Consider the following 16,674-nt stretch of genomic DNA (forward strand, 5'->3'; position numbering starts at 1 on the left):
TCACCAACAGTGGAATCTTCATAAATCTTTAGGGGAGAGGAACTCAATGGGATGCTGGACCCGGTAAGAATTTCTGGATAGAGGTATGGAGACTTTGTGCATTGCATTTTTAATGTGGACACTTAATAGCTTGGCTTATGTGAATCTCAATCTGGAAACTCATGTCCACACTAATTCCTTTTCTTTATTTTCTATAAATTAACTGAGTATTGACTGTAAGCCCTTATCTCATGAGGGAGGCAGGAAGTTCACCCTCAGTAATACTGAGTCTTCCATTTCCCTGGCTTTATGCCAGAATTCTTGATTCTGAGATCTTTCTTTGTCACCTGATGATGCTGAGTTCCCTGTCTTTCCAGTCAGCTTGGTCTCCTCAGGTCTTCCGCTTGCTTACATCCAAGGTGCATGTGGGTATGGGGCTCTTCATGGGGCCTAATGTCCTGGGCCTCCAGAATCCAATCTGCCTGGTATTCCATATAGCTTATCCTTCTGAGATTGTGCTACATCCCTGAAGTAATGTCAGAGAGCAGGGACAGGCTCCAGCTGCTGGTGAGACACACATGCCTCTCTTGTTGTCCTTTCAGTAGTGGTAGGAATCCTTCCCTGACTCCCATGTTCCTGTCAGAGGCACTTTTTCATCTCTTCTCTCTTCAGTGAGCTTAGACTTTGAAAAGAAAAATCTAGAAAGGAAGTTATCTCATGGTCAGCTTCTCCTTATACTCTGTTCCTTTTACACAGAGCTTCTGGGTCTTAGGCACAATCACACAGAGCAAGCCACCTTTCTATTGTGGGAATAAAACAGATCAATACATGGAGAAAAATGTATTAATAATTTGAAAAAGCATTCAAATGCTTTTTCGATGACAAAAGACATATGAGCCTATTTTTTCAGTCATAGTCTAGAGGAATTTGAGGAGCCCTGGATGATATATATTTTTAGGATGCCAAGTTGAGAACGGATCTGTGTCGAGAAGTGTTAGTTCCCTGATCCCAAGGAGTACTCTAACCTGGAGTAAGAACATCAGACTCAAGCCCAGTTCTGAAACTTACTAGCTCTATGACTTTGAGTAGTTCACTTAACTTTTGTCATAGAGGCTCAGCTATTTAGGCTTGCTGGTCATAGGTCTCTGTCACAACTACTCAATTCTGCCATTATAGCAAGAACAGAGCCCAGATAACACCTAAATGAATGAACATGATTGTTTTCCAGTAAAACTAAATTTATGGACAGCAAAATTTGAATATCATATAATTTTTGTTCCATTAGTTATTCTTTGATTTTTGTTGTTGTTGTTCGGTTGTTGAAAAATAGAAGAACTCTTCTGGGCTCACTGGCTATGCTGAAACAGGATTTGGCCTCTGGCTATAGTTTGTGGACTCCTGTTGTGGACTCTGAGATTATAGCTCTAATGTCTAGGGCTCAGTTTCCCCATATGCAAATGAGAAAGCTGTAACTCACAGGATCATCAGGATAAATAGAGGCATAATTTTTTACTTTGCTTTATAAATTTAAGGCATTATTGCGTAATATGCTCTATGCACTGAGGAGACCCAATGCCTGCATTTAAGATCAAGCAAATAGAGCTACAATGGATAATCTTTGCAGATGCCCGTAACTGATTGTCTTTGTTTCTCCACCTGTGTAGCATAGAATCCATGCCACTGACTTGAAGGGAGAGTTTTGTTGTCTTGAAAAGTGGACTATGTGTGGGATTCCTTCCTTTAGAAAATGCCAGTTCTGGTATCATACTTTCCTTGCTTACTTGTGTTGATGATGTGGATAAGATGACTTTTTGCTATCAGAATTCCCGTCTTCTACACAGCACATCAAAACAGAAAAATTCAGAAGCTGTCTTGACCTGATGAGGATTCTTGATTAGTTACTTTCTTTAGGTCTTAGTTGTGTTGTCTCTGTTACGCTTATGAGAATATGCATGAATATTGAATGTAGGCTGTAATATACTAACTTTGAGTGTATCCATTACATTCTAAATCAAAAGATCAAGGTGGTAGAATTTTTTTGTGACAACCACAACACATCAAAATTATCTGTGAATATTTCCAGCAGTAATTCTAAACCCATTTATGTACAGGGCCAGCCAGATAAGATAAATGTCTTAAGGAGCCTTAAGATGTAAGACAATTGAAAATGGTGAGGTCTAGAGAGAATTGTACTGTGCTGCCCCAGACTCTTAAAAACATTTATTTAAAAATCAATTTAAAAAGCAAGAAACGTGGGGAACCTGGGTGGCTCAGTTGGTTAAGTGCCTGCCTTTGGCTCAGGTCATGATCTCTGGTACCTAGGATGATGCAGCTCCCAGCTCCTTGCTCAGCAGGGAGCCTGCTTCTCCCTATAGCCTGCCACTCCCCCTGCTTGTGTTCTCACTCTCTCTCTCTGACAAATAAATAAATACAATCTTTAAAAAAATAAATAAAAATAAAAAGCAAAAAACATAATAAGCAAACAGACCCCAAAACACTATTCTGGCTAAACCCAATAAATTGGTTAGTTGAATGTCTTTGTTTCTGTAACCACACAGAGACAGTGAGTGTTGCAAAAGTTATACAGTCCTGGGGGTCACAAGTCTTGGTTCTAACATTTCCTAGTTGTCAACTTTGGGATTAGATATTTGATAAAAACATACCTGATGAGGATTAAGTAAAATCATCAATTTGAAAATACTTTGGTTAACTATAAATTGCACTGAAAATGTTAGCTGTGTGCCTATATACATAACTGATGGCTCGTAAATGCAGGCCCCCATCAAGGGCTTCCATTATTTGTGGTTTTTTTCATACCAATTTAATTTAATTAGCAGCTAGGCAAGAAGGCACAACTTTTATTATAAGACCTGTGATTATATTACCAACATTTTTTTCTTTTAACTAGAACTTACTGTTGTTTAGACCCCATGTGACAAAGAGCTAGTGCTGGGATAATTCTTTCTCTCCTATTCTCCTATCATCCTTTGTCTGTGCTGTCATCCTGTGAAAAAGGTGATATCAGATAATAAACTCTTGGTGGGACTTATTTGTGACATTTGGGAAAATGAATATGTCATGGGATTTTCCCACCCAGGAACAAAAATTTGGGTATTTTTGGATTTGAGTACTAAGGGTCCTCCTTTGTTAAACAAAAGTAAAGAAGTAAATGTAAATCTTATAGTTGGATGTGGTCAGACAGTTAAATGTCACCTTACCACAGGTTTGTGTTATTGAGAATGTATTGAGTATCTGATTCCAGATACTCAATTTCTTTGAAGCCGGGAATATGAACTGTTTTTGGTTTTGTTTTGTTTTTCCATAAAAGTTCTCATTTCATTAGGTATGGGAAATCTCATGGCCCTGTCTTTTACTGTGAACTTTGTCCCGTTGTACTAGTAATTTTATTTAAAAAAGGTTATTTCCTACATGAACTTGATTCTCTTCTGTTTAGCAAAAAAGCTCTCTTGTGTCTGGGAAATCTTAATAAAAGTTGTTGTTGTAAGAGCAGGGGAAAATTATCATACTGATTTACTCTTTACAATTTCCTTTTTTTTTTCTTTTTTTTTTCTCTAATTTTTTTTTTTTTAAATTACTGGAGTCAGACTTTTTGAATCTCAGGCATTTGATTAATCAAGTCTTTTAAAAATGTTTTCTTTCATCTTTTGGAATAGTGTTGTCTCTGCAGTCCCTCTACTTGATAATTGCTAAATAAATATTATTTTGGCTTAGGCCTGCAACATTCATCAACACTTCTCCATTTGTTGCATTAAACCCAAAATATTTTACTTCAGTGTAATGTGGAAGGGAATGATTGGATTTGGGGATAAGCAGGGAGGAGTGTAGGAGATAATTAAAATTTGATTCAATTCATTCTTTCCCTGAAATGCATTTAGGCAGAAAACATCATAGTTTCTTTGCTTTTGCTGAACTTCAAGGAATCCTAGGGCACCCCTTTCACATTTCTGAGCTGGTTTCTCCAAAGACATGGCTTCCTGATAGTCTTTAACAAGTCATTTGCTGTGATTTCAGCTTGCCATGAAAGTATGTAAAAGAACACCAACATAATAATAAAACTAAATTGTTAAATTCAGCATTTATTTAAATTAGATATTACACATTCAATTAAACTTTCTTGCTGAGAAAACTTAATGACTTGTGAGAAAAAAGGATTGAAACTATACATATATTTCTGTGAATGTTAGGAATATTAGGGAGCTTCTTGACTTACTTGTTAAGTGTTTTAATTTTCTGAATTTCTGGTTGTCAACCAGATGTTACCTGAAGATTTGCTAAATTTTCGTTAAGAAGTAGGGTCCTCAGTTTGCTAATTGTCTTGTAATATTTACACCAGATATTTGAAAGATTATTAGGTTGCTTCAGCAACCTGGCTTATAAGAAAATAGACTTTGCTACATTGTGGAGCATAATCTGATTTTTAGTTCATTTGAACCAGGGGTTGGGGGTATAGATCAATGGTAGAGCATTTGACTGCATTTGAACCAGGTTTTGAGCACAACTGAAGATTACTATTCACTCCTTTAGAGGAAGAGCCGAAAATGGAAATGAACTTTGGGGGTATACAGTGGTGTAAATCTCCAGCTGGGAATGTGAATTTTCCATTTAGAAAAGCCTCAGAGGACAGCAACACCTCTTCCCACTACCACTCCTCCTCCCCCAACTATCCCCATCCCACCCCATAAAACCTGGATATTTAAAGAATGCTTCTTACTAAGATTCACTACCAGAGATTAGTCTTTTCATCTTTAGATGGAACCTTCTTCCCACTTCTGATTTGGAGATCACCTGGACCTGAGTCTAGTAACCCAGAGGACCTTCTTGTAAGGATGGTTTTGCCAGGTAATGAGAGCCTTGATGTTGACTTCTTCACTGGCTCATCTTGGATATTTAGAGGTGACAGGCTCAATTAATTATTAACTTCATTTCTAGCCCTGCCTGTTATTTTATCTCCATTGTCAGTCTGCTTTCCTTCTAAGGGCTCACCAGGGCATTTGGAAGGGGAAATTGACCTAGAAGTTAACATCCCCCTATCTGGGATATGATGGGATTTTCTGTTCTCTCCTTCTCCACTTTCCATCTTTCTTACTTCCCACCCCACCCCATATCCCTTGGGATTAAGACAATCTCTGGTAAAATAAAGAGCTGGAAAATTGATAATCATAACAGCTCAAAATTTTGGAGATAGTCCTTTGTCTTGGAGATAGTCTACTCTTCAGAAATAGAGATTTAAAGCTTTCTCACAGAAATACACAATGAGAGCCATGTTGTTTGAAACAATGGGCAAAACTTCAAGGTTGGAACAGAGTGACCTAGTCAGGCCTAGAGAAATAGAAAGACCCAGGACATCAAAGGGTTTGAGGAGGTGAGAAGGAGAAGAGACCAGAGAGAATGGATTTCTGAAGTGGATTCTATAAGGGCTGAAGCACACTCCATGGAAGAGGTTCTTTTTGGAACCACAGAAAAGTACCTTGAGTCACTTTCTAGTGTAGGTGTGTGTTCATGATCAGGGAGTTGTAAATTGGTTTCATTTCGGATCATGGACTGTACCTGTACATACTTGCTGACATTACATGTGAAACTCTGAGATTATATACAAATATAGGAAGATTCTAGCTTTGTATGAAACAGTACTTACTGGCAGAATCTGTGTGTTTTGTTTTGGAATGAACACCTGAGTCAGTGTTGTAAAGCTATTAGGAGCCAGAAATTCAATCGCTCCCACCGCCTTTTTTTAAGTCAGATTTGGAATCTTTGTTTTATAGATAGTCAGGATCCATAACCAGATTATGTACAAGTTGCATTTTGTAGAAGACACTTCCCACTGGTTTGCAAGAAGCAATTTTCCTTTTGGGAATAGTCTTTTTTCTGGGAATGAAAGTGTGACAGCTCTGCTTGAACTCTGCCCTAAACCAACGTATCTTGAATTGTAGGAACTGAAATAACATTCCGCAGGAATACCACCTGTGTTAAAATGCATGTTCATGGGGCCTAAAACCAAAGACCAGAAATTTGAATTCTTGCTGTTTAATCATGCTCAGTAAATTTGAGAGCCTTTGTTAAGGAGCGTTAATCAGGTTTACTCTGTTAAATTCTCTCTTCCATTTCTTATCTCCCTTCCATTTGAAGAGATTCATGTGTGTCTATGAATTCTTGCATTATAAAAGTAGTGGTGATTCTCATGTTTGCTGTGATATTTCTGACTTCTATTGTTGTCTCTGATAGACAGAAGAGTTTCAGGGAGTATTTGTTGAACTGGTCTAATTAAATCAAGAAGTAGTGATGTAGTCAGACTTATGGGAGAGCTAGAGCTGTTTGTCTGAGTCATTCTGTACTAGCCCAATAAGAATTAAGTCCCAAAGTCTTTCCCAAAGTTAGTGCCTAACTGCTCCCTTTGTGTGGGAAATAGTTTACTTGAAGGGGATACGGGAAAGAGGAATGGGATACAATTCCTTCTAGCCCATTAATTACAGGGTAGCTTCCCTTTGCCCATCCTTTATTTTTCCCGACATAATTTTGTGCTGTCCGCACCTCCTTGATACAACAATAACAGAAGAGTATATTTTGTTTTGGTCCGAGTTTGGGTCCAACAGGAAAAATCAGTGTTGTCTGTTTTCCCAAGGAGATGTTGTCCCAGGACACTTTTCCCAAAGGACCACAGTGCTGATTCACCCATTCTTTATTTATTTTTATTGCTTTAATTTTATTTCACTTCTCCGCTCGCTAAGTGCTAATAAGAGACATGCCATAAAGAAATATAGTCTAGAGGATATGAAAAAACAGACCTCATGGCTGTTCACTCTGCTGGCAATGATTCTACTCTTCAGTACCCCTATTTCCCCCAGTTTGAAGCTTGCCTTCTATGACAGTTTTCTGTCCACAGGTGAGCTGCTTATGGATACAGGTATGGTGCCACCTTGCAATGTGATAAGACAAACCTCTGATAAGACAATGACACTATGTTCTTTGACCATCAGTCTAGCTGTATGTTTTTCTTTGTCCCGTGGTTATCTGGGATATCTAAAAAATAGTATTCTGCAAGTGTATAGGTTACCTGATGGCTGATGTCTGAAGGGGAAGTATTCAGGAATTACTCCTGAAGAATCCCCTTTGTTTTGTTTCCTTCCAATACAAAAGCTATGGGATCTATTCAAACCCATCATCTTGAACTTGAGTTTGCTACTGGGGAGACTAGCTGGGTTCTGGACTTTACGCTGGTGACACTTAATAAACATTTATTATTTTCTTACTAGGAATGCTTACATATCTTCATCAGAGACCACGGGGGTGACCCTATTATTAAAGAAAATTGGGGCTTCTTGTAAACCTTCTGGAGTGTCCTCAACCTCTTGGAAGGGCTGGGATCCCCACTCAGCTTCCAGCTGCTGAATTTTCCTTTCCTTTTCCTCTAAAACATCTTCCAGCTGGGTGATCTTCTCAGTCTGAAGGGAAACCTGTGTCGACAACTCCATAATCAGGTTAATTTTTCGATCACTTTCTTCCACAGGCGGGAGACCACCACAGGACTCTTCCCGAGCATTGTCTTCTAGGGCAAAGAAGAAAAAGAAAGTCTGAGCAGTTTTAATTGGATTTCCCAGAACTCAAAGAGAGGGAAGATGAAAAAGCTTTATTTCTCACGTTCTTAAAAGGGAACACAGATGTTGCGTCATCTGGTCAGATAGACAGAGAATGGAATCTGGATCCGGTGAGGGGAAAGTTTCTGGGTGCTCATGAAAAAAGAACTTGGAAGCCTCCAGAGAGGGAGGAGTATCAGTTTTTGCCAACTCTTTTTGGTACTCATTGAACTTTTAATTAACCATGGGAATGAGCACGCCTTGAAAATCCAATCTATAAACAACAGCCATCCCAAATTTCACAGTATCCTTTTGCCTAAGAATCTTTCACAAAAGTGACTATCGAGTAGAGATATACTTTAAAATTGAATTTTTCACTCAACTCGGAAAACAAAAAAAAGTTGTTATTGCCCCTTCTGGAGGATGTGATGAGGAAAGACTAGTTTCTTAACCCAAGTCAGCTTTACAATTGGCAGGGGTGTAATTTGAGGTGATCCAGTATGTGCCATTGAGATTCTTTTTTTGAGGTCTGAAACTTTCAGCATCTCAATAAAAATTACCAGTATCTCCTAGAGGTAAAAGCTTATCCTTTATAACTTCTGACCCTTCAGATAAGGATAAAAGCCTGAGGAGAGAGGGAGAGGGAGGCTCCAATAAGGAGATAAAATTTTGGTGGCTGGCAGTAGGGAAACCGGAAAAAAAAAAAAAAAAAAGAAGTCCCAGTAGACCATCAAAAACTGTAGCTGCTAAAAGCAAACCTCATCCTACTGGGGTTTAGTAGGATCACCCTGCTTTACCACTCTCATCCTGGTATTTTCACCATTAAAAATCATGTCTCTATGTTACATAAAGTGCAGACATTAGTTTTAAGTAAGGGTTGTCAATTGCTTGGGTGTCATTGTAGGAATAATGGAGCTAATAGCGTATGAATGAATGGTATTGACAGCCGATTACTGTGGTTAAAGGTCCAACATTTACTCAGTCCTCAGTGAACACAAACCCTACAGCTGCACCCTAGGGAAATCTAACTGCAGGTCCAGGAGACAGATGCCTGTTAATATTGTGTGAAGATGGGGCAGCTTTGCTGTGATGGCCCATGCAGGCAGGGAATCACCCACTTCTCAGCAAATAAAACTCATTTTTGTTTGTTTGTTTTCTAATTTCCCCCAGGGGATCCTGGGATGAAAGCTTGAACACTGGCGTGCACAGTGGCCAGGATGCTTTGGGCCTCCCAGAAGTGATGAGAAGGAAGATCAGGATGTTCTCTGCTCTTAGCAATTGTGCTTAGTGATGTCTAAAATTTTGAGAATCTGGGGGGGGAGGTTTTTTGTTCTGAAGATGGGAAATTTTAACACTAATACTGAAGGAGATGGTCGTTTGCCCGCCTTTCTTTGCAAGCTATGAAAAAAATCTCCATATCTCAAAGGAGCATGTAGTTTGTTGTCTGAAATGAGATGTACTGTGAATATGAAATACACATTTGATTTTGAAGGCTTAGTGTGAAAGAAATGTGAACTATCTCATTAGATTTTCAAAATTGGCTATGTGTGAAAACAATATTTTGGATCTGTTGTGTAATATAAGATACATTTTAGGACAGTATTCACTCATTTGTTTTTCTTGTTTTAAAAATGTGGCTCCTAGAAAATGGAAAATTTTGTATGTGGCCTGCATTGGTGGCTCTCACTTTTCTGATGGCTGGTCCTGGGCTCGAGTTTCCTTTTGGATAAGCACTTTCTGAAATCCAGGAAGATGGGTTCCTCGTAGGTGTCTCTAGCTAACATGTATGGTTGTTATTTGGGAGGGAGGATTGTTGACTCTCCACCTTTAGCACACAGTTCATTTTTCTGTTACTTCCAAAGGTGGAGGTATGGAAATCTGGGCTTGGGAGAATGGGTTCTTGTAGGTTGAAGTACGTTTCCATGGGAGCAGAGAGAAAAGACAGAAAGTGGCAACAAGAGGCAGTGAGAAGATAGAAAGGAAAGGAACAGTGGGCAGGATAGGGAAGGCAGGGCCTTCGTGAAGCTCCGGGATGGAGAAGGGCCTCGGAAGCCTCCCTCCTTGTTGTGCCGGCTTGTCCTCTTTCTCCTTGACCCCTTCTTCCGTCTTTTCTTTCTCCAATTTCTCCTTTTTTTTTTTCAGGGGGAGTTATTCCTACCAATTTACACAACTAAAAAAAGGTGCTTAGTGCCATTACAGAAGGCAAACTGGTCAAAAGTGTTTGTTTTTTAAAAGAATGCAGTGTAGGTAGAATACTTTGTTCATCTGATTCTAGTGATAAAGGGGTAAAAATGCAGCAGGAGGGCATTACCTAGGAATTGCTGTTACTAGGTCTACATCTGTAGAGTGCCCTCCCAGAGAGAGTAATCGAGAGAGAAGGTAGAGAGAGAATGAGGGAAAGAGAGACTGGGTGTATTGGTTAGTTCAGGCCGCCATAACACAAAACCAAACCGTTGCCAGGGGAGCTTGAACAACAGAGATTTATTTTCTCACAGTTCCGGAGGCTGATAGTTTGAGATCCAGGTGCAAGCATAGATGGGTTCTGGTGAGAACTCCGCCTGGTTTGCGGAGAGCAACCTTCCCACTGGGTCCTCCCGTGGCACAGAGAGAGACCACAAGCTCTCCGATGTTTTCTTCTAAGGTCACTCATCTCATGACCCTACCCTTATGACCTCACTGAAACTTAATCACTCCCAAAGGCACCATCTCCAAATGCTGTTGCACTGGGGTTAGGGATTCAATGTATTTCGTTGAGGACACAATTCAGACAATAGCACAAGTAAAAGACAATTGGAAAAGGAGAGCACAAGGGCCTTGATTCTCACTGTATTGTTTTCATGTATTAAATGGAAATGCTGATAAGTTAAAGTGCATCTACATACCAGCTTTTTTAGATTCCCCGCTTAAGTGATACCTTATAATATTTGTCTTTCTCTGTCTGACATATTTTACCAAGCATAAGGTACTTAAAACCTGACCTGATCGAAAAAGAGTGGAGTGGTATTTACTAAGAGATGGGGGTTAGGGAGCGAAGAATTGGAGAGGTATTGGTCAAAGTGTACAAATTTCTAGTTATAAATTCTGAGTAATGTGTAACATAATGATGATAATTAAAAATACTGTACTGCAAATTTGTAAGTTGCTGGGAGAATAGATCTTAAATGTTTGCTCCACAAAATAGAAATGGTAATTCTGTGATGGGATGGTATTCTTAGCTAACTTTGTGGTGGGATTGTTTTGCAAAATACACATGCATCTCGTGAATACATGGTGCACTTTAAACTTGCACCAGGTTTTAGGACAATTATAATCTCAATAAAACTGGGGAGAAAAAAGGAAAAAAGAAGTACATATGCCAAGAAGGAAATTTCTCATACAGCTATATTTTACAGCCCAATGACCTCTTCACACATACAATGAAAATATTTTTATTCTGTTTCTAAGCACATTACAAATCACAGAAACATTTTAAATTCTTCAATGAAGTGGGGAACTCCATAATAGGGACTCCTATCCTATCTGTAGTGGAAATAGCCCAAGGCCACCCCAGTGATTTGTCCAGACTCCACCACTAATCTCTGCCTGATCCGCTGTGCCCCATTCTTCTGGAGTCAAGGCTCCCTTACCTGGAAGCTCCTGACAGCTCTACTCATCCCCACATCTGAAACACTGGTGGTCCTTCCTAGATTTTCATTAGCAGCTCATATAGTCTTGCCAAGGTCACATCTGCCTGAAGCATGGAGGATTCTGTCATCTGACCAGATAATCTCAGGAATGGTTAGCCCCATTCCCAGGGGCTCCAGGAGACACAGAGACAAGAGAAATTCTCCTGTCACAGGGAAGGAGAAAACCTGATTAGCCATAGTCAGGGTATGACAACCCGATTGCTACCATTGCAGAGGTTTTTACAAGTACATGCTGTTTTTCATGATTTCCCCTCCTTCTGCTTCAATTTAAAATAGGCGTGAAGCAAGAATGAGAATGATGGCTTAGGGTCATGGTGACAAGGAAATGGGAGGTGGCAGTTGTGCAAGGTTAAAAAGGTTTAGAAAGAAGACAGACAACAGGGGCATTCTTTTACTCACAGCTGGGGCAGGCTGGGCTCACTTTTTGATGTAGCCTTGAAAGACAAAAGGCCCAGAAAAAATTGTGCCATTTGCCTTAGACCATTTCCAGCTTCTCATTCTTAATAGCATTAAACCCTTCATGCTCTTAGCAAAGTGCTGTATGTGAGTTACATCAAAAATACCAGTAACTAAAGAGATAATAGCAGAGGTCATTATAGTTTGAGTAGCTTAGAGACTTAGACTCGGCTTAGAATTGGTATTTGGGACCATCTGATCTGACCTGCACATTATACCTGAACATCCCTAGTAATTAGGGAATTCCATCTGCAACATCCCTAACTGATGCTTTTTAAAGTGGCTCTCAGGCATGAGTGTCTCTCCTGCCCTTCATAGGTCAACTGCCAGTAGTAATCAATGAGTAAAATTTGCCTTTTATCGTTCTTGTGTCTTCACATTGCTAGAGAGATACCCGGTGGTTAGAAAGCTGTGATGGGCAGACTGAAGGAGAGCAGTCCTTTCTCTGCTAATCAGAGAAAGGACATATGATGTAATATAGGTTCAAAGACCTAAATCACATGGAAACATTGCTTTGTGCATCCGGGAAGTTAGTAGTTTCATGTCCACAGTGATACATTGCTGAAGGGTGACCCAGTGAATGTCTGGGAGGCTTTTTTTAGATTTTCTAAACACTTGTTTCTAAAAATGGGTGTTTCCCCTTTGGATCCCTTCACTCATGCCACCAATGTAAAAATGTTGAATGAACACAGAAATGCTAAGAACCAGTGATCTAGTTTCTGCTTCCCATGCCTTTCATGATGGGAAGCACACATCTCCCCAGGCAGGTCTCCACAGTCATTTAAAAAATTAATTCATTAGTAATTAGTCACTGGGACCCTGCATGTAGAGAACAAATGAGATACGCACTTGGCTCCCACATTCACAGTTCCATGCTTGGGCAGGAGAGAGGCGGCGTTGAGTTGGGCCCCAAAGGACATTCAGGGTTTAGCCTAAACAAACATCTGTGCTGCGTACCACCTCATCAGTGTTTACTTTTCTCTCTGCTTTTCAAGCTAATGACCAAGACTGCCAAGTGTTTACTCAATAAGAAAGACTCTTCCCGGTGAGGTGATTAAATACCTTATTTCATCAGAGCCACCCAGGATTACTGTTTGGCCTAAAAGACTATGTCAGCTTCCTCCTCTGTACAAATGCCCATCACTCTGACTCACCTTCATGTGGTTTTGGAAGCTGTATATATTTCTCAGTAACCACAAGGGAGTCCAGTTTCATCTACTGCCATACTTGGACTTGAAAATTGGCTCATCCTTGTAAATAGCACTCTCTCACTACTTGAACAATAAACAAAACTTCAACAATAACCTTCCTAGTTTTCTGTCCTTCTCTAGACTTTCACAGTTACCCTCCAAGGAGAGTACTTTTCTGCAATAAATGATTTGCTTATTTTGGGGGTTCCTATAGCACAAGTATTTTACTTCTTGAAAGTCAGATTAGGGGACGCCTGGGGGCCTCAGTTGGTTGAGCTGCTGCCTTCAACTTGGGTCATAATCCCAGGGTCCTGGGATTGAGTCCCACATCAGGCTCCTTGCTCAGCGGGGAGCCTGCTTCTCTCTCTCTGCCTCTGCCTGCCGCTCTGCCTGCTTGTGTTCTCTCTCTGACAAATAAATAAGTAAATAAAATCTTAAAAAAAAAAAAAAAGAAAGATTAGTCTTACTACTTGAAGTTTTCTCTGTTTGCTCCCTTCAGTGTTTTTATTAATACGGAGACCAGGGTCTCTAGTGACAAACGGCCAAGTTCAAGGAGTTTTTAGTTACTTTCTGTTAATGCTGTGAATGCTTAGAATACATTTGAAGTTGGCACGTGTTTGTTGATTTGGAAATGAGAACAACACTGAAAAAAAACAGAGTTAATTGGGGCACCTATGTGGCTTAGTTGGTTGGGCATCTGGCTCCTGGTTTCAGCTCAGGTCATAATCCTGGGGTCCTAGGATGGAGTGTCACCTTGGGCTCCAAGCTCAGCAGGAAATCTGCTTGGTGATTCTCTCTCTCCCTCTCCCTCTGTCCCCCATTCCCCTGTGCTCTCTCTCCCTCTCCAATAAATACACATTTTTAAAGAAGAATAGATTTAATTGGCAAATAAGTTTGGTCAGTTAAAAGAACTGAAATGTCATTTGATAGATGCTTATAAATTTTCAATGTGTATTCAAAAACTTCCCACATCTTAGTGATGACCACTGTTTCGATAGGATTTTATATTAGCAGAAAAACCTAAGATGCAGTGGTGGACTGGAGCAAATATATATTTTCACCAGCTGCAGTCCAAGAGCCCCACACCTTAGATCCTGAACACATGTGTTTTAGTAAATGCTTTGGAAGGAACAAAATACTTCATTTAAAACTACGATGGCAGGGATACAGGGCTGATGACATGGGAAGTGCTCTGGAGAGTGAGCAAAGAGCTTATAGAGCACTTAATGAAGAAAACACTCAGGAAAAACAAGGACTGAGAGAGAGTATGTAGGAAGCATTTGTTGCTTCAAGTTTTGGGGCCTCCTGCAGATGTTGGGCCCATGCCAGTCCCCAGAACCAGCATGAGGGGTCTGGCTGATGTGGATGCTTTGAGGACTTGTACAGTGTTTGAGGACCAGGTAGGATGAAGAACACTCACCTCCAGCTGTTAGCATTGTTCTTGTGGCTGTAGGATGCTCTCACTGGGAGACATGTTGAAGAAGTAAATGGGTTGAGGGAACTGCAAATCCCTACCCTTCTTCCTTTGTTGACTTAGAGGCATAAATGCACATGATGCCCATGTTTTGTGTTTATTGAAATGGTTAGTTCTCTCTTGCCCAGCACAGGTACTGTAGTTGAAGGATTGCAATAGCTTCATGTCTGGTCCTATTGCTTCTGTGACCTGCCCTTTCAGTTTGGTTTCAGCTCTGTACAAAGAGGTCTCATTCAACTTTATGTTGGTCTTGACAGTCTTTTGTCTAAAATCTTCTGATGATTTTTCATCACATGTAGACTAAAAACTCAGCTTCTAGCATACTATGTGATCTGGCCCCCCTTTACCTCACGAACACATGTATTCTTTCTTTCCTTGTTCCTAACAGGCTAGGCATGTTTCTGCCTCAGGGCCTTTACATTTGCTACTTCTTCTGCCTGGATAATTGCAGCTTGGATGCATACATGGCTATTCCCTCAGGTCCTCGGGTCTCTCTTCTCCAAAGTCACCTTCACCCAGCGAAGTCTCCCCAGATGTCTTGCCTACAATTTCAATGCAGTCCCCACTCCTGGACAAGTCAGATTCTTGTTCCCTGCTTTTTTTTTTTTCTAAAATGCTATGTCTGACTATTCATTTTTGTCTTCTTGGTAGTTTCTTTCTACCCCACTAGAATGAAAGCTTCTTGAGGGCAGAAATACTTGACTGTTTTGTTCACTACTATGTCTTCTCTATCTAAAGCAATGCCTGGCACGTGTCTTAAGTCATTTGTTAAGTGACTAAATGGATGAAAGTTAAGTGCATATATGATCCAAAACCACGGTAGCAATGCACCAGTCTAAAGATTTCCATTGGTGCATAGTTCCCAGATTTCCTCCCCAGGCACATATTTTATTCACAGAAAGCTTTTCACTACTGCATCTCCACACCCTCACATCCCATAAAATAAACTGTCATGATTGTAGAACATTGTACTTAACACTTGTGAAGTTAAGTTTTTGTTAAATGAAAATGGAAAAGTTAGAATAACTCTCTTCCAGATCTGTGACTTAGATTCTATGAGCTATAAAAATGGTTCTTCACACTGGCACTTGGGGAGTTTCATCAGTATGGAGAATCCAAAGTCTCACTGCTAAAAGTCTGCTTGAGTGAATCTAGGAGGGTGTCTGGGAATTTATAGTTTTACAGAGTGCCCTAGGTGCTTCTGATGATTGGCCAAGTTTTGGCAGATGAATTTCTGCTGACCTGTAATAAGCATGGGGAGCTAAATTTCTGGCTAAATCCTAAAAGGTAGGCCAGAAATCTTCCAGGCATGCCCCTTCTTGACAAGGCTGCAGTATGCATAGCCGACAAGAAATCACATCTATTATACTCTCAGTGCCTCTCCCTTGTTACCTGACATGGCTCTGCCTGTGAATATTACCACTGACTGAGTGTATCCATGGTCTTCTCCTCCCTCCCTCCACAATTAGCTTAAATCTCCGCAAAAACTTGCCAGGTCTAACTTGGCAAGTTAGACCAAGAATCATCTCCAGAATCCCAAGAAAATTATGAGTTTGAAGGTTTGTTTTTGCTTTTGTTTCTGTTTCTCAGTTGGTGGATGGATCCATTTCCTCACAAGCTAGTCTGGAAAGGAAAAGAGGTGTCTCTAAAAAGAGAGATGATGCCTTGAGGGCAAGCACAGTGATTCCCCGGCTTCCAAAGCTGCCACCATCACACAGGGAGCAAGTGAATTCCCTTCAGCAGATCTGAATCCAGGATTTTCTTTCTGGAGCTTCCTGAAGCCAATTGATCTGTCCCCAAAAGACTGATAAGGATATTATATTAGAAAGATGTGTGAATACCTTGATACTAGCTTGGGAGGTGGGAGAGATTTGTGTGGAAGAGCAAATGAGGACATCTCAAAGATGGTGCCACAAAATGAATATAGGCTGGTCCATGATGGGAGAGAGGGGAAAGCAACCAGTGGCCAGACACTAGGTGGGGGCCTAGTGCAGTGCTGCATTCCACCTTCTCTCTTTACCAGGTGAGGGTAGAACAATGTGGGTTAACTTAGTCCTGCTCCCTTTCAGGGACGGGTGTCTTCCTACCCTCTTCAGGGTCTTAGATCTTACCAAATTGTTCTACAGAAAGAGTTCGTCAGCAAGATTGGGAAACAACACAAACACTGTTAGCATCACAATGCACATGAGTTATGCCTAAAGGAAATCAATCTAAGGGGAAGAAATGTTTTTTATTGGAATCTCTTCTACATTTTCCAGTGAGCAGGACCTGAAGTCCCCTCCTATAAATCTGGTTGC

The 16,674-nt window shown here is 40.4% G+C and overlaps 1 protein-coding gene across 3 annotated transcripts in view; it reads right to left on the minus strand.

Moving 5' to 3' along the window:
- Nucleotides 1–6,660: 6,660 nt before the first annotated feature.
- CCDC192 (coiled-coil domain containing 192) overlaps nt 6,661–16,674 on the minus strand; it is a 197,715-nt gene continuing 187,701 nt past the window's right edge. The window contains exon 7 of one of the 3 annotated variants that reach the window (XM_013055554.2): nt 6,661–7,540. In XM_013055554.2, coding sequence (XP_012911008.2) covers nt 7,257–7,540 — 284 coding nt within the window. In that variant the 3' untranslated portion in view covers nt 6,661–7,256. Of the gene's footprint in view, nt 7,544–16,674 lie in introns of all 3 variants that reach the window. The other 2 variants (XM_004737430.3, XR_001179189.2) reach the window with 2 other exon arrangements.

Source organism: Mustela putorius, unplaced genomic scaffold, assembly GCF_011764305.1.
Source record: "Mustela putorius furo isolate JIRA1106 unplaced genomic scaffold, ASM1176430v1.1 tig00000145_pilon_pilon_pilon, whole genome shotgun sequence".
NCBI lineage: Eukaryota > Metazoa > Chordata > Mammalia > Carnivora > Mustelidae > Mustela > Mustela putorius.